We start from the raw sequence: 23,729 nt of genomic DNA on the forward strand, positions 1-23,729 counted from the left end.
CTAAAATATCAAAAGGCAAAAACGGGAAAGTTGTGATAGAGGCATCATGAAGAAGAGTGAACAGAAGTTAACGTCTCATCTGAAAAGAACGTTTTTTGTGGCATGCCTGATTTGGAGATTCTTCATTAAGAACCTGAAACGACCAACGGATGAATTTGATAGTAAAATAATCTCCACAATAGAATCAACCGCAGAGTTATTGAGTAATGTTTAGGATAATTTAAAGGCTAGAATACAAGGAAGTACAGATTTTAAGCAATAGCCAAAACGGTAATTGCAATTCTACTGTGGCATGAGCTAGTAAAAGGATTCCAAATGTCTGCAAAATTGCAGATAATTGTGTAGAAATATTTATTGTGGAAACATGAAAATGCAGTGCTAAACAAAACTAAAATGTATGCAAAGTGTTTACATATGGGAATCCAAGTCATATTTTTAAAAAACAATGCTTTTATTTGTAAAACTTCAAGGTGGTAAATAATGTGTAGTTCATGAGGCAGATCAGAGAACCTTCTGTTCCATTTGCTACTTGGTAGTAGTTAAGTTTACTGTAATAGCCACTGAAAGCTATAATTGCTAAGTTTTGTCATCTGCCGTTTATTTGTGGTTTGCAAGTGGTAAGAAACCAACTCATTTCACCTTCAGAAGCACTTGCTTACACTTGTGCAAAAGCTAATAGCTTGGTATTTCACACAGGAAGACGTATACACAGATCTTGTTACTGTCATAGAAATGCAAAAAGGATAATAGAGTATTTTCAGGCATGTCCTGAATTTGAATTGCTTAGTAAGAAAACTAATGGATTTAAAGCAATTACATTACTAAAAGGTATGCTTTAAAATGTGACTCAGTTGTTTCATTCTTCCTCAAATTTTAGAGCAATTTACATTTCTTTTGTGAAAATTGGATCCACTGCTGAACAAACATTTCAGCATTGTCAAAAGCTTGCGAGAAATGGGTTAAGTAAAGATGTCTGTTTAGGTTATTTGAGTGCATGTGTACACAGTCCTATCATTTAAGAACTGTGATTTTGTGATTCACAAATAAGCTCAGCACAGGTTCCTATTCACTTAGCTTTATTCATTCCAACATAAACAAGAATCCAAGGGACATTATTTTCAAATGAATATCTAATGCTAATGAACAAAACCATTTCAACTGAACCTTTTAGTCAAACAATATTATTGCAGGGCTGTATACCTTTGTCTGCTATTCAGTTTTTCAGAAAATTATTTGAGACTCCGACTTTGTTTCTACTGAATACAGATGAGCATTAAAGCTCTAGAATGTATTTCCTACACAAATGTAATTTTTCTCCAATATGTCAAGATTAAATTCACTGCAGATATGTCTGGTTTAAACCTGGCTAGATTTACTTTTACACCATACTTGAATTCACTTCTAACGTCATTAATGCCTTTGTGTTGATTCAACACAGCAAACGCTAATGTCAACCTCTGAAGAGCTAAAATTCCCATATTCACACAAAATCTCATTTTAAATTTCATCCTACATTTTTCATAAAAAGGCATGTCAGTACATTGTGGCAGATATCCAGCTTTTATCTGCTGGTTGATTCACTAAGGACCATTTAAAACAAAGCAATTAGTTGCAAGTGTGGTTAGTTTAACAAGATAATATCATAACCCATGGTTTGAGGCTGGCTTCTTAAGAAATTCCCTAGAGTTTGTTTTAAACTAGAATCCCTTGTCCAAATGGAATGTTAGCTGGTGAAAATAAAATTAAACTCTCATGAAGTCAGTCCCACAGCTGCATGAAAGAATAAGGGATGTGTGGGTAAGAAAGCACAATGCTTCACTCAGGGTTTTGGGGGGTCATTCATCTAGCGCTCAACATCAAAAAACCGAAGATCATGGCCACTGGTCCCATCACCTCCTGGCAAATAGAAGGGGAAGAAATGGAGGCAGTGAGAGATTTTACTTTCTTGGGCTCCATGATCACTGCAGATGGTGACAGCAGCCACGAAATTAAAAGACGCCTGCTTCTTGGGAGAAAAGCAATGACAAACCTAGACAGCATCTTAAAAAGTAGAGACATCACCTTGCCAACAAAGGTCCGTATAGTTAAAGCTATGGTTTTCCCAGTAGTGATGTATGGAAGTGAAAGCTGGACCATAAAGAAGGCTGATCGCCAAAGAATTGATGCTTTTGAATTATGGTGCTGGAGGAGACTCTTGAGAGTCCCATGGACTGCAAGAAGATCAAACCTCTCCATTCTTAAGGAAATCAGCCCTGAGTGCTCACTGGAAGGACAGATCCTGAAGCTGAGGCTCCAATACTTTGGCCACCTCATGAGAAGAGAAGACTCCCTGGAAAAGACCCTGATGTTGGGAAAGATTGAGGGCACAAGGAGAAGGGGACGACAGAGGACGAGATGGCTGGATAGTGTTCTCGAAGCTACCAGCATAAGTCTGACCAAACTGCGGGAGCCAGTGGAAGACAGAAGTGCCTGGTGTGGTCTGGTCCATGGGGTCACGAAGAGTTGGACACGACTAAACGACTAAACAACAACAACATCTAGTGCTAAACCACGATTTACCATTATGTGTGGATGAAACAATTACCCTCAACTTTATAGAAGCTGCATCATTGACAAAGACTGATCTTCCCAATATTATTTGCAAGAATTTCCCTCATTTATAACAACATCAATAACACCAAGCTATTTAGCTGAGTTTTAAATCAAAATGAATAATGGACAGATGTAACAAACTTTGTTTGAGATTTTAATTTATACTGTACTTACCATGGGTGTGAAACAAATTATTAAGCAGCAAGAGAAAATGACTAAAAGAAGGGAAAATTCAAATCTGACCAATTCCTTAGTAATTTTCCTCAAATGAGTAAAGACAGGCTTAGACTTTTTAAAATAAGCAACCAGGATATGAATACAAAGGCAAGGGTTTCACAGAGTAATGCTTGCAAAAAGTAAACTTTAGAAGACACCTGAAGGCAGCTCTGTACAGGGAAGCTTTTTAAGGTTTAATGTTTTGTTGTGTTTTTAAATATGTTGGAAGCTGGGTCGATTTCAAAAAATTCCACTGGAAAAACTGAGATGGCAGTATTGAGTCAGTGGCTCATGTGCTTCTGGCTTGCACCCTTTATAAAGATTTGAGGAGTGAGGTTATTACCCCTTGTGGCGTTTGCCCTCCTAGGTGACATCATGCTGGGTCATAAGGAAAGGGTTAAATGAGTGTGAAGTGATTGGCAGTGGGAACCCAAGGGGAGGAGTTAGAGTTAGTGTTGTTAAGGAGTCAGTTGGGTGTTAGAGAAGAGAGAGGGAGGTTAAGTCTGTGGGTTGGGATAGTTTGATGGGAGAGAGTGAGAGAATCTGTTAAGAGGAGTCAGATAGACAGTTGGGATAATCAGTTAGAAGTCATTGGGAAGGTATAGGCCGGTAAAGAAACGAAGATTAAGAAACTGACAAGAAAAATTATCTGAAACCATAAACTTGTTAATGCTTCTAAAATAAACTTGATTATTTGGTTTAATGTTAACAACTGTCTGGACTCCGTGTGTACCCAAGAGAAATGGGTTGGTGGCAGCGGGGAAGCAATCACAGTGGTGGCACAGGGATCAATAGACCGTCAAACATCCGGGGACCCTGTGTGATCGCCACACCCCTCTATGATTGTCGCTCAACCATCGCTACTGTGTCCTTTCTTTTAGCAGATGATGATCAGGTGACAGCAAAAACTGCAAGGTTTTTAGTGGGGGCAATCAGAATAAGATTATTTGGTTATTGATGTAAATGAATTTTGTATAGTTTAAGTTTTTATCTCTATCTTCAGTACATTTTATGTTATTGCTACGGCTAGTGGCTGATGCAAATAAAGATTCTTCTGATACTATGTTGGAAGCTGCCCAGAGTGGCTGGGGCAACCCAGGCAGGGCAGGGTACAAATAAAATAAAATAAAATAATAATAATAATAATAATAATAATAATAACAACCACCAGTATTTTTCTGGTAACGTAAGAAATGTAAATGTGTTGCCATTGTCTGCTGGTGTTACACATTCTAATAATTTAGGTATGAAATAATGTATCTACTTCCCATGTCAACTTTTCATGTATGTTCCTTAATGCTTTTAAGTCAAGTTTCCAAGTATAAATTTCATGCCTTTTCTTCTGCCTTCAGATTTTTAGAATATTGTCCTGAAATGTTTGCCAGTCTTTAAATGCCCTCAACGTATTATGAATCGGCTGTGAAAGGTATGAGTAAGGAATGGGTGTTTAGCTTAGAAAATAACACTCTGCTGGTAGAAAAGAAGCATCAGGCAGTGTTAGCTACGTCACAAAGTTTGGTATTCCAACACTTCCAAAATAAAATACTAGCTGTTAATAGAGCTTGAACAGAAACTAGGAAACATACAAAATTAACTGCACATTGTGATCTAATTCAGGAATTCGTATCAAATTTTCCAGTACTTTAACAAATTAGCTTAAGGCTAAATAAAAAACTAGAATACATTATTTAAAATGTTAATATTTATATCAGTGTTTGGTTTGTGCCTATAAACTGTTTCTCAATGCAGGCCACTGCTGAGTCCTTTTACCATTTCTAATGGTGCTCCGCAAACATAGACAAGGCACGAAATGCATTAAGTCCAGTCATGTGATTTTTTCTCATGTCCAGAAATGACGGTGCAATTAGGCAGATAAGGATCTACAGCACTTTGCTGAATCTGTTTGCAGCACAGATTTCTAGTTTACAGAAGCACTAAGGGACATGATTACTTCTAAGAAATGGACACTTACTACAGTTTTATTGGTGTCCAACAGGAATTTCCTTTCTAATCATCAAAAGCCAACTAATCTTACTATATCAATTAATGTTTCCAACTGCTTCTCAGTCTATAAGTCTTCTTTCATAATGATTCAACACCCAAAGGTTTATTTACACAATCAAATACCACATCTATGGGATTTATGTAATTTATGTAATTGTCAAAAACTTGGTGAATGTTGACAGTTACAGAAAATTCTCAAGATTTTATCAAGTGTGGTAAGAAATGTCAGAAATACTTACACTGTGAGATTTTTTTCATCAATAATATGGAAAACAGCAGAGCAAACAAGAATAATATACGTGCCTCCCTTCAGAAACATGCCCAGTGAAGATGTTTTTCAGTTATATATGGCCTCTATATGGCCAGGAAGCTCATGCTGCCAATGTTTTATAGCCATCCTACTGAAATCGAAGAGGGCTGCAATGAATTCACATTTTGGTCAATATTTTAGCTCCCACTAGTGAGAAAATTGATTCCAACAATAGAACAAATATTGCATGAACCAAGATGATCAGCTGAAGTACTTATCTGATAATCATGCTGGACTCCCAACACCACTGCTGTGAAATTACATTTCTTTCTCATTATTAGATACCCAAAAGCTTTGCAAAATAGCTCTATCAACTCTGCTCTGTTTCAGATTAACGTGACACAAAAAACTTCAATGGAGATTACTGATAAGAGACATGTCTTTAAGCAAGTGTCACAATGCAACTGATAACATAATGGAGTACAGTGCAGTGCAAGAAATCCAGAGTACACCTACTGCAATTGCATGAATAAATGAAACACTCATTCAATACAGAACGACTGCTTTGAGGTTATCATTTTTCCGTTCGGCAGCCTTGCTATTGGAAACTTGGTCAATCTCATTGTAATCTAATCCTTTGCTTGAACTGGAGAACCATATGATTAATTGGTTTTTCAGTCTATGTCGTTGTTGTTCTGAATGTTCCCTTTTGTTGGACAACTTTCGATGCAGGGTATTGGTGGTAGCGTTTTAGGAAAACAATATTTCTGTTCAACTGTCTTCATGACCTGAGGTGGAAAATGCTGACCAACTGCTGTTGGATAAATCAGGATGGCACCGGAAGCCATCCTGTCTTATGTTTATTACTTCAGTCTGTTCTGATTAAAAGGTTTTTTCACTTTGCCATAGAATGCTTGATCAAAATATACGACTATGTGCTACTTTAGACACCACATGATGTCAGCACAAATAGTGTTAGATGTTGGGACAGACATTATGGAGAAAATAGTTACTGATTGAGGAGATCTAGCATTCAGATTAAAAAGTATTTCCCCAGTTTCTTTAATACCAAACTTTTTTCAAAGAGGGCCATGTTTGATGAAGTGAGCATGAGATTTTTTTAGGATTGAGGTTGTTGAGCTTTTTTACAATTTTTTTAAGGATTTAACCCCAAAGTTAAATTGGGCCCCCCAAACGACCTTTGGACATGCCTGGGGATAAGGGAGTAGAATGTAGGGTAGAGACTATGAAACCCAGATCTACTCTCCTGTTTTCACCCAAGGGAAAATCCTGCAAATGAAGCGATGCTTGAATACAGCCAATGTTCTGCTACAATACAATTTGAACTGGAGAATTCTGGAGTCTATGTCTGCATTATCCCCAAACCATTTCTCCTTTAAATAAGACTAGAAAGCAGATAACCTTAATAACATGTCAGAGTTCATAAAAAGCCCATGAATAGGAATCAACAAAAGATGAGCAGCTTTGGCTGTACGAACCAAGAAATCTGGTGTGGACGCATTTCTCCTTTTTCATATGATTGACAATTAAGTTTGACTAGTAGAAGGGCAACAGTGGCAACTTTCTTCAAAGTTGACTCTCTCATCCCCATTCCCTTCTAGGTGTACAAATATTTATTTTTTTAAATTTACATTAAAATAAGAGTGATAAATCAGATCAGGTTTTTAAAATGCAACTTTAGATTTCTTGCCTTACAGACTTCATTACCCAAGAAAAGTATTCTTACGAAATATGGAAGAACAGTCTGCATCAACATGGATTTATGTATTGAAGTTTCCCTGCCTAGCAGGACTGTTTTCAGTCATCCAGTGTTTTGCAGTTAAAGCAGCTCATTACCAATAGATCTGAGTTTCAGCATCTTCCTAATGAAATAAAGACTAGCCTTTTGCCTTTCCCATGTGCATGGAATGCATTTATGTATCTATAGAATTGGGGTGGGTGGGGGCTTGATAGATAAAGAAACATTATGCCAATAAAGATGACATGCTGCGTTCATCTCTGTAGGTATCTGTCAAATGCAAAACCGTACACAACTATCCTCAGAGTAATAATGATGTTTTATCATTTTAATTATAAACACTTTGGAAAAAAAATCCCCCAAAGTATATGTGTTGGGGTGGTCTAAATTAACTGCAGTTTGATAGCCCAAGGGTAGCAGAAATAGATTGAGCTAGCAAATTTCATAGTAGTTATAGCAGCTGTCTTCTTGCCTCGGGGAATCTGGGTATTTAACAAAGCAGACAGCTTGGCACAGGCATCTGATTAGCAACATGCCAATATGGCTGGACAGAATTTGCAGAGGCTCTATTGTTCCAGTATTTGATTAAACATCTGGAGAATTCTACTATTATATATTTCCCCCATATATTCACTCACAATAATTTTGCACAGGTTGTCATGTCTTCCTTAATACTAGTAACAGGGCGTGGAGTCGCCCGCGGTGCAGCAGTAAAAATGAATGATGATGCGCCGCAAATGAAGTTGTTTTAAAAAAAAGCAGAAAGGGCAGAATGTGAGAGTAAGTGTGTTTCTAAATCACAGATCCATAAAAGCATTTAAGAAATAAATTCAAAGTCGTTCTACGAACAGAGATGTGAAAATAAAAAAAATTCCTTCCTGTAGCACCTTAAAGACCAACTAAGTTAGTTCTTGGTATGAGCTTTCGTGTGCATGCACACTTCTTCAGATACCTGAAGAATCTGAAGATTCTGGTATCTGAAGAAGTGTGCATGCACACGAAAGCTCATACCAAGAACTAACTTAGTTGGTCTTTAAGGTGCTACAGGAAGGAATTTTTTTTATTTTGACTATGGCAGACCAACACGGCTACCTATCTACTACTGGAGAGATGTGAAAGTGAGGGTATATGTTGCAAGAGGAGTTTTATCACAAATACAAAAACAAAGAATTTGAACAACTGCTTAAAAAGCTAATAACTGAGATTCCAAAACATATTTGGCATACTGTCTTTGAAAATCTTACTACTCCTTGGGCACTTTCTGAACAGCAAACTTTCAACAAAGAATCACACATACACTCTCTCTCTCTCTCTCTCTCTCTCTCTCTCTCTCTCTCCTTGTCTCTCATGCTTTATGCATACACCACAAATTATTGGGGCTTGTCAGCAGAGTTCAAAGCACCAGAGTCTCTGCAAACTGCCTTCTTCATCTAGAAGTACATTCTTTTACTCTATCAAATCCATCTGAGGTAATAAGACTTGATGTTTTATTCAACAGAGCTGAGGAAAATTGTTGCACAATAGGTTAATTCAAAATGGCAGCATAGAAAATGCATCTGTCAGTGGGGATCAAATTACAGGGCAAGCTCCTTGCGATGCTTAGAAAAACAAGCCTGCAGTTTTACGGATTATGTGCACGCATGTGTTTAAAGGGGTGGGAAAGGAGCTAAATATCTGCACTAACCTCCAATTAAAGTCAATCATAAAAACAGCCTATTTAATGAGTGCAGATTTCTTTGGGTAATTATAACACCAACCAGTCCCCCCCCCCTTTTAAATCTGTAATTCTGCCTTCTTGTTATTGCTTGCTTTGTCATTAATCGCCTCAGGACCTTGATTTCCTAGCAACAGACTCTGCCACCAAACATTTGGCTCTTGTTCAACATTTTCTTTGTGAAAAATGGCACTGCTGTTGTTGCTGGGCTGCTGCAGCTAGACTGTCTCTGTAAGTGCTCTCATAATGCATTCTTTTATTTAAGAAATCACACGAGAAAAGGACGATTGCCCGTGCCTTCCTAAATAGCGAGCAAAAGCAAGTTTACCTGCAATTTAAAGTTTGCAGCAGCCGCAGGAAAATAATCTGATAATTTCTCATGAATACTATGATAGCACTTAAATATAAAAAAGGTCCACTGTCTGCTGCATGTTGAGGAAAATGAGGAGCAACACCTGCCAAATGTTATGTATCAGATTTCTTTTCCACCCAAGGGGACAAAGTGGCTGGCTTGGGTCCAGTGGGGCTTTTCTGCTTCTTCCTTCCCACTGCAGTCTCAGGCACCCCCCTCCCCACCAAAGAGAAGCTCCCTTCAGAACAGCATGGACTGTGGCTCACTTCTCCCACTAACAATTCCGTGCTACTTCCAACACAACTCAGAAGCCCCCACCCCACAATGACCGCTCCCCACATTAAATGGGGGCACCCTTTGATTGGTCGCGCGCAGCCCCCTGGACCCTATGCGGCACCATTAGCACAGGCTTGGCTTCGCCTTCCCCAGGTGGGATACCTGGAGGTCTCCGCCTACCTCAGTCAGTTGCCCAATCCCGCTTGGGGAGGTGTTGCCAAGGTGATCAGGCCAGGTAGGGGGAGGGATTACCTGCCCACACAATAGGGGGAGGATCTACCTGAGCCAAGGTCTACCCACATCTGAAACATAATAAAGTTGTGGCCAATTTTAATCCCATAGTACGTTGTCTTGAGTCGTTATTCCACATGGGGGCCGCCCAGGGTTTGGGGGACTCCGCCTGTCCACGCAAAGATTTTTCAGGAGGTGGAAGGGGCTGCGATGGGAACAGTGGCGTAGCGTGGGTTGTCAGCACCCGGGGCAAGGCAAGTAATTTGCGCCCCCTAACCCGTGGATTTGCGCCCCCTAACCCTAACCCCCAAATGTTGCGCCCGGTGTGGCCGGCCCCCCCTGCACCCCCCACGCTACGCCACTGGATGGGAAGGATGATACAGGAAAGATCTGTTGTGTTCTACAATACAAGTGTTTATGTGGGACCCAATTCCAGCCATACCTGGTCCACCCCGCTGTGCCACAGACCTCTGTTTAACAGGGGGCTGTACAGGGCTGCAGGGAGAAAGGTTAGCATGTATGGAGGTGCAGTAATATTCTGTAGGTACCATTGCAGCTGGTTCCTGAAGAACAGTTATGCCTACCATTCCTCTCCCCCCACTCATTCTTCTTCTTCTTCATTTCAAAACTTTCTAGTCTTCTTACAGTTTTTAGCTCATTGCATTCAGTCCCAAGCGTGCCATTCAGAACAGACTAAGATACAGTAATTTTGAAATGAGAAAACAGGCCGGCGGGAGGGGGAAGAGCATAAATTAAAAATGAACAGGCTACTGTGGAAATATATATTCTGAAAAGATGTCTCGAGCATATGGCAGAAGCGGTTGATGTTCTGTGCTGCGTATGATCTTTGCAGGATAAGCATTTGCTTTACAATTATTGATGGAGCTTTGGCCATATGCAAGAATCAACAACCACCACCATGGAAAATCCAGAGCGCTGCACAATAACAGGCTGCAGGAGACATGAACACTAACTGAAGGAAATAACTTTTTTTTTAAGATGAATTTGTTTCTCCCGGATAATCCATTTTCTACACTTCTCACCAGCTGTTCCCACATGGCTCAGGTAACAGGATGGCAGCAGCTGTCATACAGAATCCATATATTATACGCACATTACGTTCTTTAATCTGCCATAGCTGCCTCCTATACTTGTTAATTGTGATCAGCATTAACAACATCACAGCAAGGGAAACGCAAATTAGCAATTTATAGCACACCAGAATGCAAGTCTACATAAATATGTGAATTGGGTTTCCGTCTATCTTGGGCGAGAGTAAAATATCCATAGAATGAATTCTGAGCATTTCCTCCTCGGCTTCACTAGAACTGTGTTTCCAACATGTGGGTCACGACCCCAATTGGGTTGCAAAGCCTGTGCAAGAGGGTCGTGGCTTTGAAAGTTAACTCCAAACAATTATTGCTCTTAATCCTTAGTTGGTATGATAAATGCCTTTAACAACTTTTTGTTTTGCTGGCATATTGTAATGCTGTGTAGACAATTGTAATCAAGCGTCAGAAAGGCTCAAGTCTTATATTTTTGGCAGTGAGCTTATTCAAATTTTGGCTTCATGTTACCAGCTCAGTTTTCAGTGAGTACCCTGAGCCTGCTGATGAAGCACTATCTGTGCTGCTATTTGGTAGTGCCTATCTTTGCATGCTAGGTTTTTCACTACTGACTTGTATGATTTTATTCTGTGAACTGCCCTGAGACCTCTGGGTATAGGGCGATATATTATTATTATTATTATTATTATTATTATTATTATTATTATTGACAAAATACTGCAGCAGGCTATATACCTCAATAATGATCTGTGGCTATGTGAGACAACCATCAAACACCACATTGACCTACTTGTTTAGCTAGTCCACTGATACTTGCCCAAATGGACTTTATTGTGAATAAAGCTATTAAAAATATTACAGCTAACACAGCTTTTATAAGTGTATGTTTTAAAGTAAATTTTTAATGGCTTATGAAGTAATAACCTGTGATAAGGGACAGCTATTCTTACATTCCCATTAAGAAAACAACAACCCTGAATAGGTCTGCAAGTATTATAAAAATGAATTCCACATTAATAGACGCATTAAGTATAGACGCATTAAGTAAGTAAAGTTTTTTTGCTTTCTGATCATTGTCCAAAATTCCTGTGACAATACTAAATAAATTTGGACTGGTGTGTCGCAATACCGAAAAGGTTGAGAACCACAGTGCTAGAGGATGGCAGGTCATGGTATCCCTGCAGATTCCAAGAAACTGCTCAAAAGTAAGCCATACATAAAAATGTAAATGCAATGTACAGTTAAGAGCTCAAATGCTGAATTTGATTCAAAATAGCTTCCTGAGTTCTACTTAAGTGAATTAAAATAAGTCAACATTCATGTCAATTAATCAAGACACAGTGCAACGGAAGAGTCACTTTTAGCACCCACAAAATATATCCTGCACTTGATGCAACTTGTATGTAAATTGACAAAGTGTTGAACACAGGTGCAAAATTAACCAAACCTACCGCAATATAATAAACTTGAGCTTTTTCCACCAAGTTCCAGTTCTTTTCTATGTCAAGATGCTTTTCCTTTTTATAACAGTTAGCAGCAGCCAGGTTAGCAACAAGAGACCTAAAATGACAAAAAGAAGTCAACATGATCAGTTGGAACAACTGATCCACAATCTCTTCATTCCTTTCGCTCCTGCAAACTAATAATAATACTTAGAATTTATTTAGCAAGCTGCTTCAGATACTGTTCCTTCTTGCAACCCTTACAACAACCTGTGATGTAGGTCAGTTTTATTCCCATATTGTTGATGGGAGGGGGCACTGGGGCTGAGAGGCTGCTCTGACTAAGGCCACCTGCACAGTTTATGTGCAGGAGAGGGAAGCGGTTCAAACTGGGGACTTGTGGATTTGTACCTCAGTCTCCTAGCCACTTACGCCAGCTTTTCAAAAACGTCCTATAGATATGGGAGTGGAAGTTTCAAGAGAACTTTCCAGTAATGCTAATTGGGAAGAAGAAGGAAAGCAAGGTGCTGCTTTTGATGCTGATGCTGTTGGCTGATTAAAAAGGTAAAGGGACCCCTGACCATAAGGTCCAGTCGTGACTGACTCTGAGGTTGCGGCACTCATCCCGCTTTATTGGCCGAGGGAGCCGGCGTACAGCTTCTGGGTCATGTGGCCAGCATGACTAAGCCACTTCTGGCGAACCAGAGTAGCGCACGGAAACGCCGTTTACCTTTCCGCTGGAGTGGTACCTATTTATCTACTTGCACTTTGACGTGCTTTCGAACTGCTAGGTTGGAAGGAGGAGGGACCAAGCAACGAGAGCTCACCCTGTCAAGGGAATTCGAAACCCGACCTTCTGATCGGCAAGTCCTAGGCTCTGTGGTTTAACCCACAGCGTCACCCACGTCAATCACGTTGGTTGATTACACAAGAGGCAAATTTGTAAAGATGGGGAAGAGTAGCAAGAAGAAGAGATTGTCAACAGCACAAACAGAAAGGAGAAGGGACTTGAAGTCACATGCACCTCAATTTAGCTTACAAATGCAGCTGCAGACATCTGCCATATTCCATGTCAAAATAGGAATTTGGACCTGGAATATGGCAGAGGTTTTTGTATCCCAAGGAGATATATGACCTGTTGTCACTTGTGATGCAGGCAGCACAGGTTCCAGTTGGCTCTTCGCTCTGCTCATAATAATGGGCATCCACATGAGCTTCTTCCGCTTTCTTCTTCAAAATTGCACCAAACTTATCCGTTCCGATGCACCCAAAAAACGTTGCAGCTTTATAAGGGCTCTGGATCATCCACTGTAGTCAGAGACAAAGAAGGAAAAACCAATTCACTTCAATTGCTTGGAATCAAATTGTTTTGTTATATATACAGCACTTTACATTAAACTGAGAAGGCCAATAATACCTTTGAATTCCTTCAAATCCAGATGGACTTTAAATCTTTTAAGTTCAACCTCCCTCAGCCTGGGACCCTCCTGATATTGTTGGACTCCAGCTCCTATCAGTCCAGTTGTAGTCCAATTTAAGGCTAACTTAAAACTGCAATTCTAACCACACTTACCTGGGAGGAAGCCCAGCTGAATGTAACAAAACTTATTTCTGAGTATGCATGGCGAAGATTGTAGCTTTAGTCTATCAAAGTTTTGAGGGTTCATTTTATTTTATTTTATTACAAGAAAGCGGTATGGAGTAGAGTAAAATAGACCTACTGATGTAGCTTAGGAAAATACAAATAAAATATTACCGATTATATGCAAAATCAATAGATTTTTAGCAAACATACATTTTTGGACTTATACTCTAAAAATGCAAAACCAGCAGTTCAGCTACTCTGAAATAACTGCTAAACAAAACTGCAAAACAATCCAAGACCACCCCCAGATACATCATACATACATCACAGAAAAGGTGGTCTACAAGAGAAATCTGAGTGCGTTGTTTATCACCTGTTTGGCAGATTACCTCTTAATGGTCACTTGATTAGATTACCTGGGGAGCCTGGCCAGTCTTTTGTAATGATAAATACTTAGTTCCTGAGCCAGGTCACAGGCTCACCCTATTCATACACAGACATACCCTTAAGACAGGATTTGTGAATGAAAAGACAATGGGGAAGCTTTTCCATTTTCCTTTGACCTTGCAGAGAAATATTTGAGGTCAATTTGGGAGGGACAAAATGGTTTCAGGACTTTTTCTGTGGTGTTTCAGACATGTGGTTTATATATACAGTGATGAACATTTCTCTCTCTCTCTCTCTCTCTCTCTCACACACACACACACACACACACACACACACACCTTAAAATTCTTATAACACTGACAAAATGGACATTATTATTCTTTTTTTATTGGAGAATTCTTCAGCTTTATTAGATTTTAAGCCATGAGTAGACAGTACAGTGGTGCCCCGCAAGACGAAATTAATTCGTTCCGCAAGTTTTGTCGTCTAGCGAATTTTTCGTCTTGCGAATCACGAAATCCCATAGGAATGCATTGAAAATCAATTAATGCGTTCCTATGGTCAAAAAAAGTCCAAACAAAGCCAAATTTGGTACAACAACAGTTTATTAACTGCTCTTTAAAGTCACACATACTGTAAAGAGCAGTTCAAAAATTGAAGGGAAAATAAATTAACTTTATAAACAAAACATGTCTTTGTTTTTAGACAAAGGAAACAAAGTCGCGAGACGTTTTCGTCTTGCGAAACAAGCCCATAGGGAAATTCATCTTGCGAGGCAAATCGAAAACGGAAAAACCTTTCGTCTAGCGAGTTTTTTGTCTTGCGAGGCATTCGTCTTGCGAGGTACCACTGTATTTACCTTTTACACTAGCAGTTAAATCCTTCAACCAAAAACCTTCAACATTCCTGTTTGGACAAGTTTGGATGCTTAGAAAGCAGAGGTAATTTTGATCTGTTTTAGTATTTGAACTTTTGTTTTAAAGTATTGCTGTGAATTCCCCCCTTGATTTTATTGTTTTATCTTTTTGTAAAACACTTTGAAGGTTTTTTTTAAAAAAACAAAAAAGTGTATAAATTTTATAAAATAAATAATATATATCTTATAAACTGACCAACCAACCAACCACACAATGGTTTGCTCAGTGCTGTCCTAAGAAAATCCATGCAGGCCTCCTCTATGCTAAAACCAATTCTTACCCACTCCATTTCTGCTCTTGTGTCACCACCAGAGATGGTTAGGCCCCACAAATGCTACAGATAATTTTAACAAGTCAAAAAGATCCACTGGATTCACCTGAAGGAGTGGCATTCTGGCCCTAGGTGGGACTAACTTTGTAAAGAAAAAGGAACTGTAGGTATGGTGTGGGCAATGGATCATCCTGAATTTTTAGGCGTTCCAGCCACACAACAGGGTGTGGTCCTTGGTCCAGGAAGCCAGTATTGAGACACACCCTTCAGATGAGTCCAGTGAACAGAGGATACTCCTGTGCTGGACTCAGGTGGGACGTTCACAAGTTGATCTGCTGATCAACAGCTGGATGCCTAAGATGGATGGAGCACACTGTGAAGTTCTCCCCATCCAAAAGTCACTTTGGCTGAAGCACCAAGGACCAAATGCTCTGTACCACCTTTCCTAAATGGCCTTGGCCCTGCATACCTGAAGGAGCGTCTTCACTCCCATCATTCAGCCTTGACACTGAGATCAAAATGGCTGCTCATGCTGAAAATTGCTACCTTTCTAAGCTTTTGTTTGGAATTCATGTAGCTTCAAATACTTCTCTCCCCTCCCCATCCTGGCCTTTCCTGACCATCAAGGTTAGGTTTTTTGTTTTAAGTTCTGTGACTTTGTACCTCTTCTGATGTATTTCACTGTTTACATTTTATGATATATTAAATGATTTTATAACATGCTATTGTCTTTCATTATTTAATTTGTCATGCTTTTATTGATATTGTACACTACTTAGACACTGTTTAACATCAAGCTGTCTAGAAATTTTGTAAATAAAATAAATAAAATCCATGTTCTGAATATTAGTAGTGATTAGGCATTAAGAGATTAGGAATGAATAACAATAGATCTTAGTATGTATTTCATAGTACTATAAATACATGCTTTAAAGTTTCAGAGCATCTTACATTGTAGGTTCTAATCAGTTCTGCTGCTTAATACACACACGATCAAGTCTGTTTCTCCATCCCAGCTATAAGCTGTTCATTCAAATTTCATGCATATCAACATCTGAATAGCAACTAAAGACTACAGTTGGAGATCTCTCTTATCTGTTGGGTAAAATTTCAAACGCTAAACATATGCCTATCAGCTTATATCTACAACAGTATCTAAAACAGGTGATAAAGGTTAAGTGAAAGTTTATTGACAATGATGAACTCTGACAGCCTCTATTCAATTACTTTTTCCTTCAAGGTGTCTGTGATCAAAGCAAGAAAGTGTCCCCCCCCCCCAGATCACAAGCTGTTTGTTCGGATTGAAACATCTGGTCAATATTCCCTAATGCTGCAATTTTCATGCAGTGTTAGCAATAGCGTAAGTTTCCTCTCCTTTAAGTCCCATAAGTGAGACACATATGGCTGATCATTTGATCCAGAAAAGATTCAGTTCACAGCACCATGTACAACTCTCTCTGCACTTTATGGTATTTTAAGGCTGCTCTGTCATTGAACTCCATCAAAACTACAGTCTGCTACAGGCTTCTGCTATAAAAGCCTGCAAACATGACAGAGCTTAACAGCATTTGACTACGGGAGACAGAAAGCATGTAAGGCAAGGCTGTCTTTAAAATGGCAGATCTTCAACTCCTGCTAAGCATTCCCAAAGCTTGGCAAACTAATAAACAATATAAAGACCCAGTAATATCTGTTTAAAAAGTCATTCATTATTGTCATTCTAACATTTTCCATTCTGTATGTCTGAACTAACAGAGCATCTTCTTTTGGCTACCTAAGCCATTATACGATTCATAAACATTGGCATTTAACATCATTTACATTTAATTTAGAAAGGTCTTACTAACCAATTACTGTTTTGCATGTTAATGGCCCTTCACCCTCCCTCCAAACAGTGAATGCAATAGGGCTAACTCCAAAGGAAATTTACACACTTCAACCTCAGTGTTTGAGGCAATCTTACAGAAAACTTTGCAATCTAGAACAATTTTTACCGAATTGCCTGCCTACATGTAGATATATGTCCATCATTTATGGCTTAGAAAACAAAGTAAAATATCAAAACATCCTAGGGGCACTTCTTATCTGCCACAGGAAGCAAGGTAAGAGTGCTTCAGCTCTCAGTGATTTTTGCATCTATATAGTTATCATTTATTAGTAGAAGTCAGTGGTGGATGTTTAAGTATCAGTGGAGATCTTCCATATAGAAATAGGTGTTTGATCCTTGTGATCTGATAGCAGCAGAAGGTAAGTCCTCAAAGCTTCTTGCAAAAGTTAATTGAAACTTTACAAACTGAAATTTTGCCTGTTACGTTTCAATCTTTACTTTGTGTTTTACAGTGGTGCCTTGCAAGACAAAAATAATCCGTTCTGTGATTCTCTTCGTCTAGCAGTTTTTTCGTCTTGCGAAGCAAGCCCATTGAAGGATTAGCGGATTAGCGCTATTAGCAGCTTTTAGCGGCTTATCTGCTGATCGGATCAGCTGATAAGCGGCTTAGCGGCTTAGATAAAGGGGGGGAAAGGAAAAAAAACCCAGCAGGAACTTGCAAGACATTGTCGTCTTGCGAAGCAAGCCCATAGGAAATTCGTTTTGCGAAGCACCTCCAAAACGGAAAACTCTTTCGTCTAGCGAGTTTTCCGTCTTGCGAGGCATTCATCTTGCGGGGCACCACTGTACTGTCGTTTGCTGCCTTGAATGCCAACTGGTAGAAAGGTGGGATAAAAAATTAATGTACAAAAAGTGACATCAGAGATGTCGACGATTTCTGTCACAATATCAATCTACCGTAGTTTTCGCTCCAAAACATGCATTTTTTTGCTCCTAGAAAGTAAGGGAAAATGCCTGTGCGTGTTACGGAGCGAATGCACGGATCGGAGCCATGGCTGCCGTCAGTCAAGCAAAGCGGGAGCCGCTTACACGCTCCACGAGGCTCTTGCTTTGCTTGCTTTAAAGCGACGTGGAGCCGGGGAGGAGGGAGGGAAGGAGAGCCATGGCAGCAAAGTGGGCAGCAGCTGCTTACACGGGAGGAGGGACAGACGCTAGCAAAGGTCCGTGCGCTCTCTAAACAGAGCAATGAGGCTGCAGAGGGACGGTAGGAAAGATAAAATTTAAGCAACCAGCAGCAAAATAAAACCAACCTCGAGCTCTGAGCCACGCAGTGAAAACCAGGAAGTAAAAAAAAGGCTGGGGATGAGGGAGAGGGGAAAACTTCGCAAATCCCCGCGTCTCAGCTGATTTGCTAGGACGGTGCAGCTTGTTTTCAGGCAGGATAGATTCGAGCATTGTCTGGGTCCTAGTGCCCCTACCGCTTTTTTGTGCTCCATTCTATTGCTGCTGGTGGCTGCTTATCACTCAGGCTGCAAGGAGGAGCGCTTTTACACAGCTAATGGTGAATCCCCTGCAATCCAAGTCCTCCTCACTTGCTCAAATCTATTCTGCCTCAAAACAAGGAGCGGAAGGAAAAGGCTGCAAACTGTTAAATGGAAAAAAACCCAGGCACAGGGCAAATACCTTAAGTATACCTTTAAAGCAACAGTGCTCTTTTCCTCCCTCCTCCCCGCCGAAAAGCTCCTTCTCCATGCGTGCTCCTTGTCCCTTGAGTGCTTTTCCTTCCCTCCCCACTTAAAACGTGGTTACAAAGCACGGATCCACATGGATCCTCAGGATTTTTGCATTGGGCTACCCCAAACTCACCATCAGATCACATGTCTGTGGCCACAGCATGAACCATAAAAATCATGCATCCACTGTTTCGTTTACAATATTTTTTTCTTGTTTTCCTCCTCTAAAAACTACGTGCGTGTTATGGTAAGATGCGTGTTATAGAGCGAAAAATACGGTAACTGAAAAACTACAGCTTCACCCATAGTGGAATAAGGCGCATATATATATATATATATATGCTTTCGTAGATTTTTATATATATATGCAGGTTTTGGTGTCTTCGGGTGTCTTCCCGTGTAAGAGTTGGGGTGTCTAGGCGACGTTTCGACGAGGTCTCACTCGTCATCTTCAGGCTGGTGCTTTCGGCTTCTTGTTACTGGAACAGAGCAGGATCTCAGTGTTTGAGTTCCTATAAATACTGTTGAGGGGGTGTGGTGTATAGCCTCCAACGTTCTGGGCAGAGAGGAAGTTCCCAGGTTAGTGTGTCTTTTCTTCTTTTGTTCATTAATTACTTGAGGGATATCTTGAGTGATTTCTTGAGTGATATTCTGAGTACCACTTAGGAGGGTCATTAGGTGTGGATTAGTTGCTAAAGCTTTCGTGTCTTGACCTCTTGAGCTTGTGAAGAGTTTTTTCTGAGAAGATGGCTGTACTGCACTTAGTTGTGCTCTGGCTTGGCTTCGTGTATAGGGGCGAGCTGTGGTTTTGTGCCCTGTGCCAGCCAGATCTGTGTAGGGATTGCAGGGGGGTGCAGCATCCGGAGGTGCCACTATGGTTTGGCTACTGGATGGTATCTGTAATTTATCTGTGGAGAGGGTCTGGGTTTGGGTCTGGTGTGGTTGATTGGAGATGGCGTTCTGTGTGCCTCTGGTTCTGGTGTCGGTTTTTGTGGGGAGGGCTAATTTCCAGATGTCTGGCAGGCGGGACGTGTCGTCACGCTTGTTCATGTTGTGAGGGTGTTTCTCTATCTCGATGGATCAATAAAGAGAGGAAAGAGACCCTGCAAAGTCTGCCCAGCCACGTACATTGGACAAACAAACAGACGAATAAATGCACGTATCGCAGAACACAAGAATGCCGTCAAAAAAGAAGAAAAAACTTCCTCTCTTTACCAACACATGAAAGAAACAGGACACGAAATTAATTTTTCAGATTCCAAATTGCTCTTTAACATGGAACACCACCACAAGAGAATAATCATGGAAGCCATCGAGATAGAGAAACACCCTCACAACATGAACAAGCGTGACGATACGTCCCGCCTGCCAGACATCTGGAAAATAGCCCTCCCCACAAAAACCGACACCAGAACCAGAGGCACACAGAACGCCATCTCCAATCAACCACACCAGACCCAAACCCAGACCCTCTCCACAGATAAATTACAGACACCATCCAGTAGCCAAACCATAGTGGCACCTCCGGATGCTGCACCCCCCTGCAATCCCTACACAGATCTGGCTGGCACAGGGCACAAAACCACAGCTCGCCCCTATACACGAAGCCAAGCCAGAGCACAACTAAGTGCAGTACAGCCATCTTCTCAGAAAAAACTCTTCACAAGCTCAAGAGGTCAAGACACGAAAGCTTTAGCAACTAATCCACACCTAATGACCCTCCTAAGTGGTACTCAGAATATCACTCAAGAAATCACTCAAGATATCCCTCAAGTAATTAATGAACAAAAGAAGAAAAGACACACTAACCTGGGAACTTCCTCTCTGCCCAGAACGTTGGAGGCTATACACCACACCCCCTCAACAGTATTTATAGGAACTCAAACACTGAGATCCTGCTCTGTTCCAGTAACAAGAAGCCGAAAGCACCAGCCTGAAGATGACGAGTGAGACCTCGTCGAAACGTCGCCTAGACACCCCAACTCTTACACGGGAAGACACCCGAAGACACCAAAACCTGCATTCCTGTACCCGTGAAAATCTACGAAAGCATATATATATATATATATATATATATATATATATATATATATATATATATATATATTATACATATTATATATATATAATATACATATTATATATATATAATATACATATTATATATATATAATATACATATTATATATAATATACATATTATATATATATAATATACATATTATATATATATATAATATACATATTATATATATACATACACACACACACACATATATTTGTGACCTGATAGGCTCCAATACATAGCCAACTCCAGGGGGCATGGGTGCTTGGGCACCCACAGTAATATAAATGTGGGGGCTGGGCACCCACAAATTCAATCAGCAAAGCCAGAGAGGGGCAGCCAGCCAGCCTCTGTGGTGCTGCCTCCAAGAGAGAAGCTGTTCAGCTCCACCCATTGCAGCCAGCCAGCGAGACACCCTTTTCCAGGAGTGGGAGCCTCGGGTGTGCATAGACTCTGCCTCCACGTCCAAGGCCTCCCCCCCCCCCCGGAAACGGTGCCTCGCTGGCTGCAGAGAGTTGGAGGAAGAGAAGCTGCTGCTACCTCCAGGCAGACATATGACTTCACACGAACACAGCTGCATGTAGTGCGTGTGATGCTGCACATCTGCGTGGAGGCAATGGGCACCCACAGTCCTGAGGCCGAGATGGCACCCCTGCTCCACTGCAGATGAACGGATGCCTCCTAGTCCAATTTGGACCATTCATGCAATGTGCCAGAGCGAAGGAAGCCTCCACACATGTACGCTGTGAGTAACAAGTTTCCAGAGTTGTTAGACCCTCCCCTTCCCCAGTTCCAACAACTTCAAATACAGGAATATGTACGGTACAAAACAGCTTTGAAAAAGTGAAGTCTCTTCAGGAAACAAAGATTTTAAAAAAGGGGGGGGAGAGGGAATCCTAGGTCCCTCCAGATCTAGTCATCTATATAGCATAAGGACCAGATTTCCCCATAATAGCGAGTCATTTATACAATGCAAATAACAAGGAAATTAAAAACCCTCTACCAGAACAATGAGACTCATCTCTTTCTGTACTCTAACACAGGTGTAACTCAGCACATTCATCCTGAACAGACAACAGGCAAACAACATGGATCATATTCAAGATACTCACTATCTAATAATGATTTCCTTGCTTTTTAACTTACAAACAGCTACAGAGGAATGGGAGGGCATCTGTATCAACACATTGAATGTATAAGTACAGGAGGCTGCATCAAAAAGCTTGTCCTGTAAGTGTCCTAATAGTTGTTTCAATTTCACATAGGCTGTAAAAAGGCCTCAGAGCTCAGCTTCTAGTATGCTAAAGCTACATGGAACAATGGGTTGCCCACTATGATGTGATGCAAGATGGATTGCTTTAACACATCGGCATCATCAGAGCCACTGTGACATCAGCAGATACATTTGCCAAAATTCTGTGGACATTGATCACAACTGTTGTGCTGATCCTAGCTAGCATTTTTACAGTTTCATCCAGAGAAGAATACCATCAATAAAAGATGTAATTAATGCAAATCTGCATTCAAAGTCATTATTAGAAAAATGCAATAACATACTGAACTTTAAAGTTAAGCAGCTCATCAAGAAACGCTGTCACTGTTTAGAAATTTCATTGTTTCTCCGGTAGTTAAAAGAGAAACAATACACTATGTAATTTCTTTGCTAACTACTCTACTAATATGTTAATGATATCATTACATGATTTCACAAGTACAACATGTAATTTCATTTATTTATTCTCCATAGAGGCAGTGGGAAGGTGCAGATTAAGAGGCTGTCAAAATGGTAAAGTGACAGCTCATGCAAATTTATGTTTGCAATATAGCATGTAAGGAATGCAAATGCTAGTTAAAACAAAGTAGCTTCAGGCACTCAAGGTGTGCTTCAGGCATTGCATAAATGGATGAAAAATGCTAACAAATTAGAATGTCAAAAGCAAAGTGGGGAGGGGGAGGAAATTGAGGGTTCTATTTAAATGGCATTAAAACGATAACCTGACGGTAAATCAAGGCAAATATAAACACACGTGGGGTACTTTACCATCCCCAAACACTGTCGGAATTACCTGAGCTGGCACAGAACCAGGACAAGGAACAACTATAGTGAATTTGGATTTGATTGAAAAATTAACTGCAATGAATAAAGGTGAGGATTGCTAGTCAAGTTATTGTGTGTAAGCAATCTCAATTCTCTGTGTTAGCAACTTTCATCTTTGCCCCCTCGTTTTTGTTCTGGGCCACTTTCATAATGTGCTTGTTCCCTATCAGCTGAAAGCTTTGCAAAATAATCACTTTAGGACATGATGCATATCAAGATACAGATGCACATTTGAAATATGCTAAATGGAGGGGGGAGCTGCTGGGTGGGACAATTAGGAGTGTAGAAAGGGAAAGATTAAGAACTTGTTTCCCCTGTCACTTCTCAGTTCTTATCTGCCTCTCAAAGCAGCTTTTCATGCTTAAAAAAGCAGTGCTTCTATGTAGCTGCATGCAATATAGTTTCTCCCTTAGTATTCAGGCAGCAACAATAAATTGCCCCCCCCCCGAACTTGAAAACTTGACATATTTTTGTGACGTTGGGGTTGATTCTAATGAAGGTCTTATTCATTTGTAAATGCGGCCTTTTTTTCCTTACAGACCACCACAACTACCTTTGCTTTTTGTGTGCCTTGGAGAATACAAAATCTAGCTGTTCAGGTTGGAGTCTACAACCATAAGGAGATAATCTACCCCTTGAAGATGTACAGCAGTCTGAAGATTACATCCCATCCAAACCTTAGGTAATACTATACTATTTAGCTTCCACTGGCTCTTTTACCTAGTACATAATCCATAATCAAACCCTGGCTTTGCTAGAATAAAGACTGCCCAGGAACCACTGTGTTTCATTTAAGTTTCAGGACAGATCTGGATTACAAACCAAATTTCCATTTCCCTCAAATAATGGGGGAAACAGCCATCCCAGGTGTGCAACCAGGTATCTCTAGCACCTGGGAGGGACTTAGCTGGCACACTCCATCTTGGAACGGAGTCTACAAAT

At 40.4% G+C, this 23,729-nt stretch overlaps 1 protein-coding gene across 3 annotated transcripts in view; it reads right to left on the reverse strand.

The window, feature by feature from the left end:
- Positions 1-23,729, reverse strand: part of ADK (adenosine kinase) — a 204,873-nt gene that overhangs the window by 98,197 nt on the left and 82,947 nt on the right. For all 3 annotated transcript variants that reach the window (XM_081191845.1, XM_081191847.1, XM_081191846.1), the window contains exons 5-6: positions 13,039-13,211; positions 11,913-12,021 (exon numbers count right to left, since the gene is read on the reverse strand). In XM_081191845.1, coding sequence (XP_081047971.1) covers positions 11,913-12,021; positions 13,039-13,211 — 282 coding nt within the window. The remainder of the gene's footprint in view (positions 1-11,912; positions 12,022-13,038; positions 13,212-23,729) is intronic.

The sequence above is a fragment of the Podarcis bocagei genome, assembly GCF_964188305.1.
Source record: "Podarcis bocagei genome assembly, chromosome: 4".
Taxonomy (NCBI): domain Eukaryota; kingdom Metazoa; phylum Chordata; class Lepidosauria; order Squamata; family Lacertidae; genus Podarcis; species Podarcis bocagei.